Raw genomic sequence first — 21737 nt, 5'->3', positions numbered from 1 at the left:
GCCACCACGCCCGGCTTATTATCTTTAATATTATAAGATAAAATAAAGGCATACTGTAAATTATTACAAGATATAATAAAGATAATAAGTATTACCCTTAGTGGTACGTGTGTATGTGTCTGTATGGTACATGTATTAGTACACGTGCCCTCAGAAGCCAGAAGTGTCAGATTCCTCTGGAGCTAAAGTTATAGGCAATCGTAAGCCATCTGATATGGGTGCTGGGAATTGAACTTGGGTCCTTTGGAATAGCAGTGTGTGTTCCTAACCTCTAGGCCATCTCTATAGTCTCTGGGTTTTATGAAGACATTGATTCATCACTTGTGTGCTGAGTGCTGGGGGATTTTAAGCTAAAGTCACAGCCTCACCTTCAGAAGCTGCGGGTGGAGGGCAGGTACCACTGGATGCAGTACCTGTGCAGACAGCACTCACCACAGCCTGGGAAGCCGGTGCCTTCAAGCAGCAGACCAAAGTGACATCCAGAGCCAGCAGAGGCCTGTCAGCCTAGGTCAGGGCGAGGCTGGAGGCTACAGTGCTATATGGCAGGACTTGAAGAATGGGTTCAGTCGCAGCAGATGGGTAAGAAAGGGTGCAGGCATTTGTATTGACACTTGCTGTTGCTGTTGGCACAAGCAATGGCTTTGGGAAGTCAAAGTGTAGTCTGACACAGTAGCCACGTAGGGCAGCTTTAATTTCATGAGACCTCCTGAGGGGTTGGGACAGGGGAGCAAATTAGTTTTGAAGAAGGTAAACTGAGCAAGGGACAAGACAAGGAGAAGCAGAAGAGTCAGGTCACCAAAGGCCTGGGCTGTGATGGCAGCCATGATCTGAGAAGCAAGGGCTCTGTGCACTTCAGGTCCAACAGATGTGAGAGACTCATGGCTACCATGGTGTGGCTCTGAGAGGCTCATGGCTACCATGGTGTGGCTCTGAGAGGCTCATAGCTACCATGGTGTGGCTCTGAGAGGCTCATGGCTACCATGGTGTGGCTCTGAGAGGCTCATGGCTACCATGGTGTGGCTCTGAGAGGCTCATGGCCTCCATGGTGTGGCTCTGAGAGGCTCATGGCTACCATGGTGTGGCTCTGAGAGGCTCATGGCTACCATGGTGTGGCTCTGAGAGGCTCATGGCTACCATGGTGTGGCTCTGAGCTGCGGGCTTTTGAAGGCCATGGGTTGGACCTGCCCTTGTCTCCTGGTCTGCTGCAGCTTGGGACTATAGAAAGAATACCAGTACGAGTTAAGAATGGGGCCCAAGCCATCTTCCTGACATCATAGCAGGAACAGAGCTATAGTGGCACTAAGGTCATGGATTACAGTCATATCATCTACTAGAGGCAAGGGGGTTTGAATGGAGGAAAACTTATTTCTGCTTCCACATAGACTAGAAGAAATGAGAAAGGTCATTTATGGGCTGGGCCCTGTGCCAAGATTTTCATTTTTTTCTCTAAACTACATATGTATAGTGATGTGTTTGCTTGTATACTTTTGAGACAGCATCTCACTGTGTTAGGGCAAGCTGGCCTTCAGCTTGTGGTAGCTCTCCTTCCTCAGTCTCCCGAGTCTCACTCACCATGCCTCACACATATGGGTACAGTCTTCCTGTAAAAACCCTAATAGCGACTGTGCTCCTGCCCCCTCCCCATCCATCCGGCCCTGCCCGGTGTTCTGCCTGGAGGCGCCTGCACTTGGCACATTATCTGATGCACAGGCGGCTCACCCTGTCTCTCTCCTTGTGTCAGGGAGTACAAGGACAATGCCTTGCTGGCTCAGCTGATCCAGGACAAGCTGGACGCCTATAAAGCTGACGATCCAACAATGGGGGAGGTGAGTCTGGCCTGGGACCATGAGGGTCTCATTTTGAGTAAACAGTATTTATGTGGCAGACCTTGGGCAGCGTGGACCTGCAGCTCACTGAGCATGTGAGGACTGCTTTTCCTCTCTCTGGTGGAGTGCCCAGTGGCCATGGGGCAGGGTGATGCATGGCTAGGGCAGCCAGTTTGTTCCTGCTTGCCAGCGCTCCCGGCTTCAGCCCTGAATGTCCAGGGGACTCCCCAGTAGCAAAACAGCCAAGCTAGCAAGTGGACAGTGGTGAGGTCCTCGCACCTCAGGCTGGTGTCGCATGGAGTCCGTGTGTGCACGGTCTGTGCACGTCTAACACATGCATAGGTGTGTGTAACCAGCACTGCCATGGAGATACAGAGCTGGGGGTAGGGCCCAGCTCAGCAGCACAGTGAATGCTTACCTAGCATGTGTGAGACCCTCGCTGATTCCTAGACACAGGGCTGTTCCATCAGCGCTCTGGACTTGTAATTTGACCCCTCTGTGCTGGGCACTCCAGAGAGCTGGTCACCGGATGTGTAATGAACTGGTGCTCTATTGCAACGATCCTGTGGCCCCAGCTTCAGGGTGGTGGTAGCAGGCCCTTAGTAAACTGGTTCCTCACCTGGAATTGTGGGTGCTCCTGGGAAGCAGCAGGAACACTGCCCTTTGCTTTAGTGGGCTTGCTCGCCAGAGCGCTCGCTCTCCCTGCTGCCTGTAACACGGAGGCTCCGCTACTTGGTTGGACTTGGACGGCTTTTGAAGCCTCTCCTTATTTCTTGCCAGGGTCCCGACAAGGCACGGTCCCAGCTCCTGATCCTGGATCGTGGCTTTGACCCCAGCTCCCCTGTGCTCCATGAACTGACATTCCAGGCTATGAGTTACGACCTGCTGCCGATCGAAAATGACGTTTACAAGTAAGGATTAAGTGACTGGGTTCACAGGACAACAGGACTCTGTGGACATTGGGAGTTCCTCTGATTAAGAGAAAGGCTGTTTTGTGGTTTTTAAAAAATGTTTCTTCTTTTTGTATGTGTATAGGGCATGCATGGATGTCATGTGTGAAATGTGTGTGTGTGCATGTATGCGTGTGTGCATGCCTGCAAGCACAAGGGTAGGCCCATAATTGATATTGGCTGTCATTTTTTTTTAAAGATTTATTTATTATTATGTCTAAATACACTGTAGCTGTCTTCAGACACACCAGAAATGGGCATTAGATCTCATTACAGATGGTTGTGAGCCACCATGTGGTTGCTGGGAATTGAACTCAGGACCTCTGGAAGAGCAGTCAGTGCTCTTAACCGCTGAGCCATCTCTCCAGCCCCTTGGCTGTCATTTTTAAATCACTCTGCCCTATTGAGGCAAAGTCTTTAACTGCACTCAGTTCGCCAGTTTTGGCTAGTCTATCTTTCCAGTTTCCCCCAGGCACCTTGTCTCTGCCTCTCTAGTTTTAGATCCCAGATGGCCGCCATCCCTGCCCACATTTATGTGGGCTCTGGGCATCTAAGCTCCTGTCTTCCTCAAACTTCTGTGGCAAGTGCTTCATCCACTGAACCTTTTCTCCAGCCCCCCAAAAGCATGGTTTTAATATACGGAAAAATACGAGCACTGATAGATACCATTTCTTAGATAAGCCCATGAGGTCTCTGTGGGCTTTCCCTATCCATGTGTCATCCCTGCATGCCTGCTGACAGGACAGAACACTAAGTCTTTCTTTCGTAGCTCACATCACTTCAATTCATAGCTTCTTAGATGTGTTGACAGGTTGGTTTTATGTGTGTCTTATTCAGAATTGAACGTTCTTAATTACAGACCACAAAATATGAGTGCTGTAAAATATTTCAACACAGTTCCTGAACGTTCTGTGCAGTGAAGCTGCTTTCTTCTTTATAAAAATATTACCCACCTATAATCTTGGCATTCAGGAGCCTGAGACAAGGAGGGTCATGAGTTTGAAGCCAGTATGGACAACTTAGTGTGAGACCCTGTCTCACAACAAAGAATGGCTTTACAGTGAAGGTTCTGGGGCTGGAGAGTGGCTCAGTGGTTAGGCAAGGCCCTGACTTTGATTTCCAGCACACTCATGGTCACAAACAACTACTTTTAACTCTAGATGCGAGGGATCTGATGCCCTCTTCTGGCCTCCACAGATACCAGGCATACACGTGGTGCATGGACACAAACATAAGACAAACAAAATCAACCTAGGGCTAATGATTCTCGAGCCGGAGAGACAGTTTGGTGGATAAGAGCACTTGCTACTCTTGCAGAGGATAGAGTTCCGTTCCCAGAACCCATATGGTAGCTTAAAACAGCCTGTAATTCCAGTTCAGAGGAACTGACACCTTCTGGCCTCTGTGGGCACCAGGTACTCACATGATACACGTACATGCACACAGGTAAACCCTCGTACACATAAAACAAAATAAATGCATCTTTGTAAAAATGAAGGGTCCGCTGGGTATGGTATTGCACTTCTTTAATTCCAGCACTCAGGTTGCAGCTGTAGGAGCATCTCCGACAGTTCAAGGCCAGCCTGAACTACAGTAGCAAGTTCCTATTTGATTATGTATAGCCAGGGCTACATACAGGCACCCACTCTCGATTAATTAACTAATTGATACTAAAAATGAAGATTCTGAAGATATTTGTGGTTGTCAGCCCCTGTCTCTTGGTTCCTGGGGTTCTGGCCTCTTCTGAGCACTCAGGATTCCATGTGTAGTAATAGCTGAGGACACAAACTGCTGGAAACCTTTTAGGCACCTTACATTTGCAGATGGAGGGGCAACTGTGTAACTATGTAACTGTAGATTCACATAGAACTGCCACAGGGCCTGGGCTCCCTCTCCCATCCCCCCAGCTCCAAGTTGCTGGCTTTGAGCTTTCTCCTTGCCCAGGGAATTGGTCATTTTGTGCTGTCCCAGATAAACTGGCCAGCCTGACAGGTGGCTGGTGTTATGAGCCACACCTAAGATCACCTGGCAGTCGAGAGAACAGGTGTTATCCTTAGAAACCAGAGGAGACAGACAGCTGGGTGCGGACCTGCACACCTGTAATCCCAGCATTCAAGGGGTGGAGGCACGAGGATCAAGAGTTCAAGACCGTCATAGCTATTTAGGGAGTCTGAAGCTAGCCTGGGATACATGAAATCCTGTCTTATGGGGCGCAAAGGTCATGCCATGAGGACTCTGGGCCTATCCAAGTCCTGTCTCCTCTAGGTATGAGACCAGCGGCATTGGAGAGGCGCGGGTCAAGGAGGTGCTTCTGGATGAGGACGATGACCTGTGGATTGCGCTGCGACACAAGCACATCGCAGAGGTGTCCCAGTAAGAACTCTGCTGACCCTTCCCCAGGGTGGGCCCTTAACCCTGGGCTGAGAGTGACCATACACACTCAGCAACCTGGGGAGTGAGCTCATCACCTTGGCAATGTTGCCCACATGCTAGCCAAGATGGACAGGTCCCTCCTGTTCCTTAAGTGTGTGCGTCTCCAATTTCACCAACTTAAAAAATCCACCCTTTACTGGGCAGTGATGGTACACACCTTTAATCCCAGCAGTCAGGAAGCAGAGGCAGGAGGGTCTCAGAGTTGCAGGACAGCCTGGTCTACAGAGAGTTTCAGGACAGCCAGGGATACACAGAGAAATGCTGTTTCAAACAAAAGAAAAAGAAAAGAAAAAGAAAGAAAGGAAAGGAAGGAAGGGAGGAAGAGAGAGAGAGAGAGAGAGAGAGAGAGAGAGAGAGAGAGAGAGAGCTATTGATCGATGGGATGGGATGTAACTTAGAGGTAAGGCCCTTTCCTGACCTTGACAAGGTCCTAGATTCAACCACCAGCTCTGCAAAACTAGTGCTTTAGTAGGGGTGGGTTTGTTCTGTTGTGTTGTTGTTGTTGTTTGTTTTTGAGACAGAGTTTCTCTGTGTAGTCCTAGATGACTTGGAAATCACTCTGTAGATCAGGCTGGCCTCAAACTCAAAGATCCCCCCAACTCTGTTGGGATTAAAGGCCCGTGCCACCACAACTAATATTGGAGTAGGAATACTGGCCCATATTTCCTGCTGTCAAATTTATTTATCATTTAGTTATATGCTACATATATTTGTATTTTCCAAACACAAAGCATGAGTGTTTCAATGTGTGTATATTTAGAAAGGAAGAAAGAAACTAAATACAGCGGACAGTCCCGTGCTGTCCCTTTGCCCTGGAATCATGTGACACACACTGTCCTGGAGACCAGTGGTTTAGAGTGTCAGTCAGAGCTATATGTTAAACGCATTACCTCAGTGGGAAGAGAATCACCACTTAGTCCCAAGGCAGGCTCCACATGGCTTCAGTGGTCTCTGCAGAGAGCCCTTGGCACTGTGCTGAGCATGGCTGCTTCCCCCCACTTTGCAGGGAAGTCACCCGGTCTCTGAAGGACTTTTCCTCTAGCAAGAGGATGAACACTGGTGAGAAGGTAAGCCTGCTGTGCCACAGGTCCTGGAGTCAGTGAGTGGTGCCAGTGCCCAGGCATCCCGGGGGTCAGCTCCTCTTTGTCCTACCAGGGAGTGTGCAGGGCCATAGTTCTTCCTTCATTAAACTGTCGGGCTTTGTTTTTGCTTTAAGAGTGCTATCTGGGGCACAGGTGTGTGGCTCAGTGATAGAGCTTCGCTGTGCACACAGACCTTGGGTTTGATCCCCAACACGACAGACGGATCCTCCTTGGAACCGCATGACTTTCAGTGTTGTAAAGAACTGCTTTCTAACATCTAAAGGGTTAAGATTTACCGTTTAGGAGCATAACTTATCTTAAGCCAGAAGAATCATAGAATTTTTTAGCTTGGAATTCATGACCTGACCTCCTGAGATCTCCCCTGGCTCTGGCTCCTTTACTAATCTCTTAGAAATGTCCGGCCCAGCCAGGTGCACGGCTCATCTCAATCAGGATGGTCCAGCAGCTAGTCCAGGATGCTGCCAAGCCTGACGACTTGAGTTCAGTTTCCTGAACTCACGTGTTAGGAGCAAAATGACTCCTGCAGGCTGTCCCCTGTGACTTCTCTAAGTGGGCCGTGGCATTCATGCATGTGTATCTTCATACACACACATAATTAACTAAAATATAATTTTTAAGAGCTGGAGAGATGACTTGGAGATTAAGAGCAATTACTGTTCTTGCGGAGGACCCAAGTTCTGTTCCCAAACCCCTATCAGCTCACCACTGCCTGTAACTCCAGCTCCAGGGGATCTGATTCCTTCTTCCAACCTCCACAGACACCTGCATTCATTGTGCACAGTGCACACACAACCCTATAATTGAATACATCTTCTAAGTCCGTGAATGGACACTTGTAAAGTCTAATGTAGCTGCTGTCCTGCCATGTGCCTCTGGCTTCACAAGGCTTCACTAGGGCTAGTGACACTGGACCTCCTTCCTTGTAGACCACCATGCGGGACCTGTCCCAGATGCTGAAGAAAATGCCCCAGTACCAGAAGGAGCTCAGCAAGGTAGGAGAGCCCAGCCCAGACGGTCTGACAGCTCACATGCTGCTGCCCCGGGCAACTTAGGAAAATCTACAGAGCCCAGATTCAGTTCTCACTGGGAAAAGAAGGGAAGGGAGACTGCTTCCTGCTGCTTTCTCTCTCTTCTCTATCTTTCTCTTTTCTTCTTTTTCCTCCCTTGCTGTTGACCGGAGGCCCCAGGTCCTCACTACACAGGCCTTAGCTGGTGCTGGCTGTCCTCACACAGCTGCTGGCCTCCCTCAGAGGCGCTGATCTGAGAGAGGACCAGGAGGCATCAGGGCTTCTGGGCCTGATCTTAAAGGTGCAAGGACATTACTTGCCTGCAAGGGATTGACCAGGTGCTGCAGCTACCCTGCTGAGCAGCTCCAGTCGCTCCACTCTCCCAAGGGACCTCGCCCTCCTCTCCTCCAGGCTGTGGTTTACCCCACTCTCCCAGTTACTGAATCTTTTATTCCCACTAGTACTGTAGTCCTCTGTGAGGATACTCAGGGTCCTGTGAGTCGGTGGCTCTCCTCTGTACTGATTCTTGTGCTTCCCCTAGTATTCGACTCACCTGCACCTTGCTGAAGACTGTATGAAGCATTACCAAGGCACTGTAGACAAACTCTGCCGCGTGGAGCAGGTAGGGTTGTTTTCCTTTCCTTTTTGCATGGCAAAACTTCTGCCCTACCTATTCACCTCACTGAGTTTTAACCTCTGACCTTGAACATCTTACAGAATCGTAGGATCTAGAGAAAGGAGAGCCCATGACCCTGGGTTGTCTCAGCTGTGGGGCCAGTGTGGAGCCGCTTTGGCGGGTAGGGCCAAGATAGTTCTGGAGTGCTGTGCAGTTTGGATCTTGCATGCCTGGCTCTTTCCAAAGGCTCTGTTTTTCCTGGAGTGACAGACCTGACTGTGGCAGGGTTGGCCGGTGTTTATGCTCTGATGTGTTTTGGTCCCACTATGACCAGACCAGCTTTGGAGCCTGGGCTGCACCAGGGCATGAGTCCTCCAGCCTTTCTAACCTCAGGCCTGGATGGGACTCTGCCCTCACTGGTACTTGGTGTCCCTGCTCCCTTTTCCCTGTCAGCTACTCACAGCACTGATGTCATTGTCACCTTGTGTAGAGTACCAAAACCAGAAGTGTGGCAAAACTGCTAAGCTGTGTGGCAACTGTCTTGTTGTTGCTTTCAATCCCCTTGGATTGATCTCAAGAGATCAGACTCAGGGCCTCACATAGGTGGACAAGGCCCTCGAACACCGAGCAGGTTCTGAGGGGAGGAAGAAAACACTGAAAGATTTCAGAGTGCCAGACTTGGTGGCTCAAGCCTAGGTATTTACAAATCAGACAGGGTTTCTCTGTGTAGCCCTGGCTGTCCTAGAACTCACTCTGTAGACCAGGCTGGCCTGGAACTCAGAGATCTGCCTGCCACTGCCTCCCAAGTGCTGGGATTAAAGGTGTGTGCCACCACTGCCCAGCTGCAGATCAGATATTTACATTACGATTCATAACAGTAGCAAAATTACAGTTATGAAATAGCAATGAAATAATTCTATGGTTAGTGGGTCACCACAATATGAGGAACTGTATTAAAGGGTCGCAGCATTAGGAAGGTTGAGAGCCACTGTGCCACTCAGTAAGACGCAAGTGCAGATTAACTGCCTAGAAGGCTGAGCCAGGAGGACCACATGTTTCAGGCCGTACTGGCAGCTTAGTGACAGCCCATCACACTTACCACCACCACAGCCGGTCTACATAGAGCCTTAGCCAGAAGTCTCATTTTACAGGAAGCATCAACTCATGCTTAGTGTGAGCTGAGAGTCTCACCCTTGGCTTGCTGTAAGAGGCTCAGAGGAGACGTGCATGCTCTGTCCAGTAGTGTTGGCTGGGTTGGAAGGGAAGCAGCTCTCCCTCTGAAAGTACCCCGCTTCTCAGGCACCCTCCTCAAACTCACAGCTTCTCCCCAAGAGCTCAGCCTGCCAAAGCAGGGTCTGGCTAGTCCACTGTTTGTCAACCTGTGGGTCACAAGCCCTCTAGTAGCTGAACAAACCTTTCCCAGGGGTCACATCAGACCTTTACATCATGATTCATAACAGTAGCAAAATCACAGTTATGAAGAGCAACGAAATAATTCTATGGTTGGGGGGTCACCACAACATGAGGAACTGTATTAAAGGGTCATGGTGTTAGGAAGGTTGAGGCCCACTATGCTCTCAGTAAGAAGCAAGTTCAGATTAACTTTGAAAGCACGGGTTGTTTCATATTTTGAAAGTGGTTTAAAAACCTAAGTGTTAAGCTGGCTATAGTGCTGCAGACCTGTAATCCAATCCTAGCACTCGGGAGGCAGGAGCTGGTGGACTTCTGTGGACTTGAGGCCAGCCTGGTCTATATAATGCATTCTGGGATAGCCAGGGCCATTTTGTAAGAAAGACCCTGTCTCTAAAAACTACCCAAAAAAATTGAATTAATTGCATTTCAGTGAGCTTAGAGAGTGTGCTCTAGGGCTGGCAAAGTGGCTCAGCAGGCTTGCAGCCAAGCCTGACAACCCGAGTTCAATCCCTGGTACCTGTGTGAAGGAAGGGGAGAACCAGCTCCCATGAATGTCTTGACTTCCAATGTGTATCCTGCAGACACACTAACACAATAAATAAATGTGTGTGTGTGTTTTCTTTTTTTTTCAATTCACTTTCTATCCCAATATCAGCCCCCTCTACTCCCAATACCCCCTCACACAGATCCTTTCCCCATTTCCCCCCTTCTCTAAGAAGGGGGAGCTCCCCCCAGGTGTTACCCCCACCCCTGTGTGTGTACTTTTTTAGTAAGACCGGGTGTGATGGCTCACACTTTAATCCTAGCATTCAGGAGGGAGAGGCAGGAGGCTCTCTGAGGTTGAGGCTAGCCTGGGCTATATATAGTGTGTCCCAGGCCAGCCAGAGCTACATGGTGAGACCCTATCTCAAAAACAAAACAAAAACAAATTGAGGGAGGGGTGGTGCTGGTTTCCTCCTGCTGAGCACACATCTGCTGGAGCCATTGAGAGGACTGGGAGGGAGTTGTGCCTTCCTCAGACCATGTCTGAATGTGAGGTCACCACTTGGGTGAACTCTTGGGGTACTGATAGGAAGAGGAGCCCCAGAAACCCTTCTAGAGTCACAGAGAAAGCAGTGGCTGTGTCAGATCTAAAGTCAATGCTCTGGCTTGCTGAGTGCAGTACGCTGCCCGTAGGGTATGTGACACCTACCCTGGCTGCCCATGGGGTGAGTGGCACCCACCCTAGGTGCCCATGGGGTAACTGAGTGGCACCCTCTATGGCTTCCCATGGGGTGAGTGGCACCCACCCTGGCTGCCCACGGGGTAACTGAGTGGCACCCTCTATGGGTGCCCGTGGAGTGAGTGGCATGCACCCTGGCTGTGCTCATTTCTGTCTTCTCACCTCAGTTTCCTGTCACCTTTCTGTCCTCCACCTCCCAGGCTTGAAAGTCCTTCCTTGTTTCTCCTCAGCCTGTGGAAAGCGATAGGGAGATTAAAACCCGAGGTGAAGCTCAGAAGAGTTAAACCCTAGTGTGCTTTCCGTGCCAGGAGAGCCAGGGTGGAAAGAACCCAGCCATGCAGGGGCCCTTGAGATGCCCAAGTTTTCATGAATGGGAAGCAAACCCTGAGTCCCTCAGCTGGGTCGTGTATGTCACAGGTGGGGTGCCCTGGCACCCACCTACAGCGAACACTGTGACTAGGTACTCTGCCTGCTGTGGGAAGGAATCTCAGGGCTCTCGGGCCTAGCAACCTTGGGATTCTGTATCAGCCCGATGCTGCAGGAGACTTGTTCACAGCCTGCTCCGACATCACAAAGTCAGGCATTTGTAGGTCATGAACTTCCTGAGAACTGTCACCTTCCCAGACTGTCACAGACAGAGGGCCAGCAAGGTGTGTTTTCTACAGGACCTGGCAATGGGCACAGATGCTGAGGGGGAAAAAATCAAGGACCCCATGAGAGCCATTGTCCCCATCCTGCTGGATGCGAACGTCAGCACTTATGACAAAATCCGTATCATCCTTCTTTACATCTTCCTGAAGAACGGTAGGAGCTGGCGAGGGTGAGGAGGATGGGGGGAAGGGGGAGCAGAGAGCGGACAGTGCAGATGGCAACCAGCAACCCTGGGAGGCAGAGGCAGGCGGATTTTTGAGTTGGAGGCCAGCCTGGTCTACAGAGTGAGTTCCAGGACAGCCAGGGTTACACAGAGAAACCCTGTCTCAAAAAATCAACCCCCCCCCCAAATGTTCCCATTCATTGTACAAAAACCTGGGTAAGGAGTCTTTCTCATCTCATAGGCAGGGACTGCTGGGATGCCAGGACGGAACAGACTGGGAGGGCAGGCAGCCGTGGTCAGCACAGGGCGGCTCCAGTAGAGCAGAAGGCCCCACCGTAGATGTAGCTGAGGAGGAGAAGGGAGCCCGAGGCTCTGCACGCGGAGGTAGAAATGGCAGGGCTTGGGTGTGGTGACCAGGAGTGTTGTTTTTCAGGTATCACTGAGGAGAACCTAAACAAGCTCATCCAGCATGCTCAGATCCCCCCAGAGGACAGCGAGATCATCACCAACATGGCTCACCTCGGCGTGCCCATCGTCACGGATGTAAGGCCAGGCCATAGGCAGGGAGACAGGGAGGGAGGCTGGCATACACGTTCATGATTGACAGCCCCCTATGATACAGCTGTGTACCACCCTCAACATCAAGAAAGGAGAGAGAGAGGGAGTGGGAGGGAAGGCGGGAGAGGGAGAGAGAAGGAGAATGAGTCGAAGTGGGGAGGGAGGACAGTGAGACAGTTCAAAGTCAGGAATTTGACATATCCTGGAGTCACATGGTCATTAAAGCTGAGCTGCCTCTGAACTTATCCAAGTTAGGGTTACGGGTCACCCTAACTTCCCCTGTTATATATCTTGTGTGACCTTGCCTTTGGACACAAACTCAGCATCTCAAGTGAGGATGGCAACATTGTCACACGAGCTCCTTTGCTCTGTGTCTGGCAGTGGGGTAACTAAGAGCAAAATACAGCAGCCTGCTCAGAAGGCCAGGGCTACACAGCGTGCTCTGAGAGAGCAGGCAGACTGTCTGATTCAGACAGTGCCTTGAACCCCAGATAGAGAAATTCCCGTGTTATTATTACTTCCCCTTGGAGGCAGGCCGCCCACCGGGCAGAGCTCACAAAACCAACTGGGGTCTCCCTCTCTCTCTTTTTTTTTTTTTTNTCCTGGAACTCACTTTGTAGACCAGGTTGTCCTCGAACTCAGAAATCCGCCTGCCTCTGCCTCCCAAGTGCTGGGATTAAAGGTGTGTGCCACCACTGTCCAGCTCCAACTGGGGTCTCTAGGAGGGACTGTGATCCACTGACCTGACCAGTGTGACCTGCAGCTGGCAGGGCTTGGTGTGTTCATACCTGGGTCACAAAAGGCTCAAAACAGTAGAACTGATTCATTTAAAACAGCCCATGCTGCTCCACAGAGAAACTCCATCTCAAAGAATCAAAAAACAAACCAAACCAACCCTAGAAGACCCAGACTTGCTCAAGTCTCCTTTGTTTCAGAGTTCCTTAAAGAGGTATATTTCAGGGCTACTCTGGGCAGAACCTCTCCTTTATTACTCTTTGCCAATGTTAATTCTGAAGAGGGTCCTTGAGAGAATTTCTAGAAGTCACTGAGACCCAGGGTGGCCCCTGACTGGCATCTAACCCGATGGGTGCTTGCTTTCAGTCCACACTGCGCCGCCGAAGCAAGCCGGAGCGGAAGGAGCGCATCAGTGAGCAGACCTACCAGCTCTCACGATGGACCCCGATCATTAAAGACATTATGGAGGTCAGTTTGGGGTTCAGCATCAGGGTCTAGGGCTGCTCTTCAGTAGGTGGTCCAAGTTCCAGCACCCCTGTTCTCAGGTAGCAGTGACACACTATGATTTCGTTCCCATGAGGATGAGTCCCTGGTCCTCTGTGGCTCTGTCCATCTCTGAGGACTCATGAACACCCATGGGACTGATCATAGTTTGGGCTACTATTGCTGAGATGAAACACCAGGACCAAAAGTAACTTGGAGAGGAGGGGCATCACCATTCATCATCAAAGGTATTCAGGGCAAGAGCTCCTACAGGGATAGAACCTGGAGGCAGGAGCTGATGTAGAGGCCATGGAGGAATGCTGCTTACTGGCTTGCTTCCCCATGGCTTGCTCAGCCTGCTTCCTTATAGCACCCACTAAATAAGAAAATGCTCCATAGGCTTGCCTACAACCTGATCTTAAGGAGTTAGGTTCTGGGGGCTGGAGGGATGGCTTAGCGGTTAAGAGCACTGACTGCTCTTCCAAAGGTCCTGAGTTCAAATCCCAGCAACCACATGGTGGTTCACAACCATCCATAATGAGATCTGACGCCCTCTTCTGTTGTGTCTAAAGACAGCTACAGTGTACTTACATATAATAAATAAATCTTTAAAAAGAACAAGAATACAATTGAATTTAAAAAAAAAAAAAAAAAGGAGTTGGGTTCCCTCCTCTCATGTCAAATAAAACCAGCCAGGAAAGACAGACACATGGAGACCTCAAGATCCATTTGCCCACTGCTCCAGTCTCGGGCGGGGTTAGCCCCATGCTTTGGAAGTGCCTCTGTGCTTAGTATCCAGAAGAGCCAGGCTCATGTCAGTGTCTCTTAATTAGGATTTCCATTGCTGTGAAGAGACACCATGTCCAAGACAACTCTTATAGAGGACAACATTTAATTGGGGCTGGCTAACCGTTTCTGAGGTTCAGTCCATTACCATCATGACAGAAAGCATGGCAGCGTCCAGGCAGACATGGTGCTGGAGAAGGAGCTGTGAGTTCTACATCTTGATCTGAAGGCAGCCAGGAAGAGATTCTCTAAGCCTGTCTACACAGTGACACACTTCCTCCAACAAGGCCACATTCATTTCAACAAGGCCACACCTCCTAATACTGCCATTTCACATAAGACAAGCATAGTCCCCACCACAGTCAGCATGCCATGTTCAGATGAGGAACATGCACAGACTCCACTAGGGGACAACATGGTCCTTCTAGATCACATCTCAGCCAGATGTGAAGGGGCTCCCCAGGAGGCTACAGCCTGCCCACCTCCCCCCACCAGCAGACAGACTTGGGCTCTGGGCCTCAAGCTAGCCCCTGGGAATATTCTTGTCTCTACTTCCTGATCCCACTTCCCTACCATCTCTACCAGGTCCCACATTGTATTGCGCCTCACACGTCTGGCCACGTAGCATCACAGAGCCCATTGCATTCTGGTCAGCAATACTATTTACATATAGCTTTGCTGTCCAGTTTGAGGCCATCTTTTGTTTTTGAGATTGGGTCTCAAGTCCAGGCTGGCCTTGAACTTATAACCTTCATTCTGCCCTAAGTATTAGATTCAAAGCATATACCACTATGCCCAGTTATGCAGTGGAGGGATCAACTCAGGGCTTCATATATGCTAAACAAGTACTCTACCAACCGAGTCACATCCCCTGGCGTCATTTTCTAACAGGATGATTCTGTCACTTTGGGCCGTGTTGTGGCGTAGAACCTCACACTAAGCTGCAGCACCATGTTTCTTGTCTGTCAAGGGATAGAGGCAGTGGCTTTGCAGCAGCTGTGGAGTCACTCCCAGCCCTCAGCATCACTGCAGGAGCCATTAGCTTCTTAAGGTTGGATGAGACAATACACCCAACTTCTGCACTTGATAGGCAAACAAAATGGGAGTCCAGAGAACAGCGCCTTGCCTCGTATCCGAGTTAGCTCAGGTATTGCTACCAAATTATATGCTAGAAGAATAGTATTTATGTAGCGTGAGTCAGCGTCCTATTTTTAAAACCTACAAAGCCAAAGGATGAGTGGCTATGGAACATGCAGGAACCAACTGCCTGTCACAGTTGCAGGACTGAGGAAGCAGCCCTCTGCTGCATTGCCCCCCTGCTTTTCGCCCTTCCTCCCTGCTCCCCAAGGAGACCCACAGAGGCTTCTCATGTTGCTCCTAAGTGGAGTGTGGATTTCCAGTCGACAGGAGATAGCCGGAATCCATCCACTAGACAATTAGCCCCTTGACTAACTACAGGGGCGGCTCAGAGCTGGTTGTCACCAGGCTGACCTGTCGGGAATTTAGTCCGCAGAGTACAGGTTTACTCCTGATGGGTTACACAGTGGAGAACATGGCAGAGACGAGGGAAATGAACGCCTAGTCTGACAGAGTGACCCGTGGGCCCAGGCAGCCTGGCAGCCTGCTACAGAGGGAGAGTCCTAACCCCCTGTCCATGCTGGGTCCCCGGCAGTGGCAGCAGGCACAGGAGGAGGGCCTGCTACAGATGTGGTCACTGCTTGACTTTTTGATTTAGCTCCTGCCAGCCCTTTCAGGCACACGGTGGCCTGACCTCTCTCTCTTCTCTCTAGGACACGATTGAAGACAAGCTGGATACAAAGCACTACCCATACATCTCCACCCGCTCGTCCGCGTCCTTCAGCACCACTGCTGTGAGGTAGGGCGAAGTGGGGAAGGCGGGGGCACTGCCCGTGAGCTCTGAGGTGATCTGGCTGTGAGTGGCATGTGCCATCTGAACCCTCCCACGTCATCCATTATGGCAAGGGTGCAGCAGGCCCAGACCCACAGCAGACCATGTGGCTCTCCCTTTGGCTCCTAGCCTTCAAGAACTCACTCCCTTTTCCTTCAAGCGTCTGTCTCAGCCACTAATCCCTGCTCATCCTGGAACAAGCCAGGCCTACTTGTACCTCAAAATCTCTGCATTTGCCCACCACACACACACACACACACACACACACACACACACACACACACACACACCATGCATTAACTGCAGCCAGGTAAGCGGCACACCCCACCCCTCTCATCTGTAGGTCTTTATTGAGTGTTCCTCTTCAGTCTTCTCTAACTACCTGCTGAATCATGGAAGCCCAATGTTCATAGCAGTTCCCTTGGAAGTAGCCTAAGGTGGGTGGCCCTGGTGCCTGCCAGCTGACAGCCATTCAGACTGTGGCTCCTGAGAACCGGAGGCTGAGCTGGGAGCCTGGAGACCGTCAGCGGCTTCTGACGGTCACCTGCTTGCCAGGGTTGACTCCTCCTTTTGTTTGTTTGGTTTTGTTTGAGGGGTCTTTATTTATTTATTTGCTTTGTTGGATTTTGTTTTCTTTTTCTGAGACAGGGTTTCTCATTGTAGCCCCAGATGACCTGGAACTCACTCTGGAGACCAGGCTGGCCTTAAACACACAGGGATCACCTGCCTCTGCCTCCCAGCTACTGGGACTAAATGTGTTCACCACTGCCTCCTGGCTTGTTTAGCTGTTTTTTTGTTTTGTTTTGTTTTAAGACTTATTTATTATATGTAAGTACACTGTCGCTGTCTTCAGACAACCCAGAAGAGGGCACCAGATCTCATTACAGATGGTTGTGAGCCACCATGTGGTTGCTGGGATTTGAACTGAGGACCTTCAGAGGAGCAGTCAGTGCTCTTCTTAACTGTTGAGCCATCTCTCCAGCCCTAGTTTTTTTGTTTTGTTTTGTTTTGCTTTGTTTTGGTTTTGTTTTGCTTTTTGAGACAGGATCTCTTTGTGCAGCTCTGGCTGTCCTGGAACTCACTCTGCTGACCAGCCTGACCTTGAACTCACAGAGATCCACAGTGATATCTGCCTCCCAAGGCTGGGATTTAAGGTGTGCTCCACCATGACCAGAAATACACTAGAGTGCCAGCCGCTGTCCCTTTTCCATGGTTTGTCTCTGGTTTTTCTTTTTCTGTCTTCACCATTGGCCTTTACCTGGTCATGGGCCAGAGGTCTGCAGTGGCTCCTGTGGCACTGACATTCCCTGGCATGGAACAAGCCATTGCCAGCTGTGGAATAAAGTACAGCCTCCAAGGGCTGTGCTTGCAGGGCCAGCCGGGCACAGGAGAGACTGGTAGTGCCCGGCTGCATCCGGGGCTGTCATGAGGAAGCAGGGTGGAGCGTTCTGGTGTCCAGAAGGGCCTTGCTTCTTCTCTTTTTTTCCAATGTCCTGGCTTGTGTCTGAGTCCAGGTCCCTACTGAGGAAGTGCAGGGACAGAGTGCACTTTACCTCCTGGTAACGCCTGAGCAGTGCCCTGCGGCCCTGGCTCTGGCGCACGGCAGTCAGCATTTCCCATCCTGTTAGACTGGATGTGAAACAGGATTGTGAGCAAGTGCTGTCTGTCCCTGGGAATACAGTACCAGAAGCCTGGCCTCCACAAGCTTCTTTACATGTGATCAGTGTGCAAACTTGATGCTCAGTGATGCAGAGTCCAGGCAAGCCCAGACATCTGGTTGAGAACCATCCAGGCAAAGCTGCTGAGGAGCCTGGGTAGTTATGACAGTGGTAGTCACAGCTCAGGCCCCTGCAGTGCAGCCCTGATGAGTGGTGCCGAGTAGCCTCCAGGTACCGAGTCACCTGTATCTGCTCTCTCTCCCTCAGTGCCCGCTATGGACATTGGCACAAGAATAAGGCCCCTGGGGAGTACCGCAGTGGCCCCCGTCTCATTATTTTCATCCTCGGGGGTGTGAGCCTGAATGAGATGCGCTGTGCTTACGAAGTGACCCAGGCCAACGGCAAGTGGGAAGTGCTGATAGGTAAGCAAGGCATGTGTTCTGCTGCGGCCTCACTGCTCCGTCACTCCATCCCAGCTTCCTGGCGCTTCCATCTTTGGGCCTCCCTCACCCCAGCACCACTTGGCCCCGGATAGCAGAAGTCAGGGCTGTCTGCCACACTGTGTCTCACAGTGTTTTGGAACGGAAGGAGCCTGGTCGTAGAGTCCCAGATCCATACACTGACACTGCCCGAGTGCTGTCAACTTAAGAAAGAGGATCTCTCCGAGCCATATCATTACCATGCCTGATGGCAGGGCTGTCACTACTGACCACCTCACCCTCTGTTGGAGGTAGACAGACAGCGTGCGTGTCCATAGACGCTGCTGAAGCCCAGCGGCCGGATGGGTCAGAAGGATGTCCTACCCAGGCCCTGAGACCTTCTGGGCTGCCACACCCTCTCTTGTATTTCCTGTTCACTTCCAAAAGAGCACAAGCAGCCGGTGGGAGATGGTCTGTGTGGCAGACAGCACTCCCTGCTCCGTCTCCAGGATCATCTGCAGCATCTGGGGCTGACAGACAATCAAGGGAGAGAAATCTGGGTTCTTCCAAATGTCTCCATTTTGTCACCAAACAGTTCTCTGTGCCACAAATTGTCAGGAGCTGTCACGGACATTACCCTGTCTAGGCTCCCCCTCTCTCTGTGGGAACACATGCTGGATAAAGTGTACGGCCTGAGGTCACGGTCCTGGGAGTGTTCTGAGCACTGTGGCCAGTGATCCTCCTCAGAGCCATTGTGCCGCATGGGCCACGATCCTGTGCACTGCTAGAGTGGCGGCCCTTGGCTGCCCAGCCAGAAAGGCTTCCCTCAGCGCACAGGCACTTGCCCACACTCCCAGGTAGGGTCATCTCAGCGAGTGTCACTTCTGTCTATCCAATTTGGATGACCTAGTCCCGGGACTCTCCAAGCTGTCCAAGCAAGCAGGCTCCGTAGAGCAGAAAGATAACTGTTTCTGGGTTCGCCAAGACAGGCATGAGGGGGTCATTACCTCTGCACAACTACGTGGGAAGACTGCACACCCCTCCCCAGCTCCCACAGGTGCCATGATTCATTTCCCTGCCTGTTTTTCTGTCTGTGACGTAGGCCCCATGAGTGTTCCCTGCTCACTGCTCGCATATGTGTTGCATGCATGTGTTAGAGGACTGAGCGCAAACACAGCTCCCTGGACAGTAGCTGTCACAGCCAAGCTTTGGGTGTGGCCCTTCCTTTTCCCCTTTGGACCTTCCTTAAGGTTCCTTGTGCAGGGACAGAGAGCTGCCCATGTGGGCTCATGGAGGGGCTTCTGAAAACAGCCATCATCCGCTGTGTGGCCTCACGTGCTTTGTGCATGCCAGCACCTTGCTGCCTGCGTATGTGTGTGCATGTGCCTGTGCATGCTTCGCCTCTCACGCCTCTCCGGCTTTGGGCACTGGGGCCTCCGTCGGCGTGTCCGGGGCGCCTCGTTCAGCCGGCCTCTATTCTCCCACAGGTTCTACTCACATTCTCACTCCCACCAAATTCCTCACGGACCTGAGACACCCCGACTTCAGGGAGTCCTCTAGGGTGTCTTTTGAGGATCAGGCTCCAACAATGGAGTGAGAGCCAAAGAGACAAAGTAAAAGCAGCTTATTCCAGAAAGAAACTCTTCCACTCCGAAGGGCTTTCTTTGATGATCCTGTCACTCTCTTTCTTTCTTTTTCTCTTTTTACTTTATCATTTCTTTGATTTCCTTTTTCCAAGAAAATGCTTGCAGTTCTTAACGCCAATTGAAAATGTGTCCAATGCCGCCTTCACATCCTGGGCTCCACCCACCAGCTCACTCCTGCCCTGGGTGAACGCTGTGAAGTCACTGGGGTTAGACCAAGTGGCAGTAGCTATGTGACTACTCCTCAAAGAGGAGCCTAGGGTTAGGGCTGTCTGAGGCATGGTACCCAAGCCGGCCGCCCAGGATGAAATGCAGGCTCCTACAGGGTATGTAAGCCTGAGAGTAAGGCCAGCGGACACTCAGGATGGCCACAGGTAAAGGCCAACACTAGGGAGGTGTCCACAGCACCTGAGGGTGAGAGGAGAGTAGCAGGGGACAGAGGAGGCTCAAGGCAGAGGGACAGGTACAGTGCTGAGGGATGACCACCCTTCAGCTGCTGTAGGTTCTGTGATAACACTGCTCACCACACCCCACGCTGCAGAAACTGCACTCTCTTATTCTGCTTTCACTCCTGTCCAGTAGGGTAGGCTGGCATCCCTGCTACTCAGCAGGCAGAGGCGGGTCCAAGGCCCATCTGGGCTACAGAGTAAGTTCAAGACCAGCCTGGGCAATTTAACAAGCCTGTGTCCCAAAATAAAAAGTAAAAACCTAGCTGGAGAGATGGCTCAGTGGTTAAGAGCACATGGTGCTCCTGGAGAAGCCCCAGACTCTGTTCCCAGCACCCACACCCAGCCACTCGCAACCTCCTGTAACCCTGGCTCCAGAGTATCAGATGCCTCTCTGTGCGTCACTCTGTGGGCACCTGCATTCATGAGTGCACACTCACACTCCTATGCATAACTAACATTAAATCAAAGCGTTTTTAAAAAGTAAAAAAAAGGGCTGGGATGTGCCTTAGTGGTAGACAGGTTGCCTGGCATGAGGAGTGACGCTTGCAAGGGGAGGAAGAAGAAAAGATATCTCTCTCTCTCTCTCTCTCTCTCTCTCTCTCTCTCTCTCTCTCTCTCTCTCTCTCTTGATATGCTCTACAGCCCTCAGGAAATCTGTTCTTGATACCCTGAAGCTTGTTGCTCAGGGTATCTGAGCTGTCTGTCAGTGACTTCCCTCCTCACTCCTTCTCTGTTTCCATCCTTTAAGCGTGTTGGGAACTATGTGTTAGTAATTCCTCAGTATTTTTACCTGTTTTATTATGGGCTCTGAAAATGTCCTTTCAACATAAGTTGGCGTGTGACCAGTGAGCTAGTAAGTCGGAGTGTCCTGTAAGCCACTGTGAGAGAGCCCTGGCTACTGCACCCAAGCTCTCTTGAGTCAGTCTGCATTTAGTAGGTCAGATGCGGGCCTGGAGCCATGCGTACATACCTCTCTAGCCTCCTGCTGCATCTCAGGGGCATGGCTCTTCTGAAGCTTACTAGATAACACCAGAAGCTGGCCTGCCTAGTGTGGTTCCCATGCTGCAAGAAGAAATAGCAGGCCACTCCATTTACCTCCACTTTCCCCAGCAGAGAGGTATCACCTCCAGGGCGATAGCTGTGAGCCAAGGAATGGACTAGGCCATGGCCTGGACCTCAGCCCCATCCTCCCTGTGCTCCTCCCCCTCTGAGAAGCACAGTCAGCAGGTAGTAAAGCATAGAGGTGAGCTTCTGTCCGTCAAGGCCGGAGGAGACGGAGGCACTCGGGTCTCAAGTTCAAAGCCAGCCTAGGGTACAGTGTGTCTAAAAAACGAAATAAACGAACAGGGCACGGTGACACACGACTTTAATCTGCCTCTTAGAGGGCAGAGGCAGGCAGATCTATGTGAGTTTGAGACCAGCCTGGTGTACACAAGTTTGAGGATAGCCAGACCCTGTCACAAAAATAAATAAATAAAATTTAAAGTATATATGTCTTGAGGGAAGCAGGGAGACGAAGCAGTGGCAAACCACAGAGCCCTAAATCAGTGAGGCCAGAGACAAGGAAAAGCCATTCACCTGTCCTCTGTGACCTTCCAGGTGACCAGAGACAAGGGAAAGCCATTCACCTGTCCCCTGTGACTTCCAGGTGACCAGAGACAAGGGAAAGCCATTCACCTGTCCCCTGTGACTTCCAGGTGACCAGAGACAGGG

At 51.0% G+C, this 21737-nt stretch overlaps 1 protein-coding gene across 2 annotated transcripts in view; it reads left to right on the top strand.

Annotated features, from left to right (window-relative positions):
- Stxbp1 (syntaxin binding protein 1) overlaps positions 1–21737 on the top strand; it is a 62321-nt gene that overhangs the window by 35492 nt on the left and 5092 nt on the right. The window contains exons 8-19 of one of the 2 annotated variants that reach the window (XM_021192613.2): positions 1742–1826; positions 2607–2737; positions 5042–5149; positions 6216–6276; positions 7239–7304; positions 7861–7941; positions 11236–11374; positions 11818–11927; positions 13044–13145; positions 15737–15822; positions 17781–17935; positions 19420–19545. In XM_021192613.2, the coding sequence (XP_021048272.1) occupies positions 1742–1826; positions 2607–2737; positions 5042–5149; positions 6216–6276; positions 7239–7304; positions 7861–7941; positions 11236–11374; positions 11818–11927; positions 13044–13145; positions 15737–15822; positions 17781–17935; positions 19420–19529 (1234 nt within the window). In that variant the 3' untranslated portion in view covers positions 19530–19545. The remainder of the gene's footprint in view (positions 1–1741; positions 1827–2606; positions 2738–5041; positions 5150–6215; positions 6277–7238; positions 7305–7860; positions 7942–11235; positions 11375–11817; positions 11928–13043; positions 13146–15736; positions 15823–17780; positions 17936–19419; positions 19546–21737) is intronic. The other variant, XM_021192614.1, reaches the window with a different exon arrangement.

The sequence above is a fragment of the Mus pahari genome, chromosome 3 (assembly GCF_900095145.1).
Source record: "Mus pahari chromosome 3, PAHARI_EIJ_v1.1, whole genome shotgun sequence".
Taxonomy (NCBI): Eukaryota; Metazoa; Chordata; class Mammalia; order Rodentia; family Muridae; genus Mus; species Mus pahari.
The sequence above is the reverse complement of the archived record's forward strand: the minus strand, read 5'-3'. Positions and strand labels throughout refer to the sequence as shown.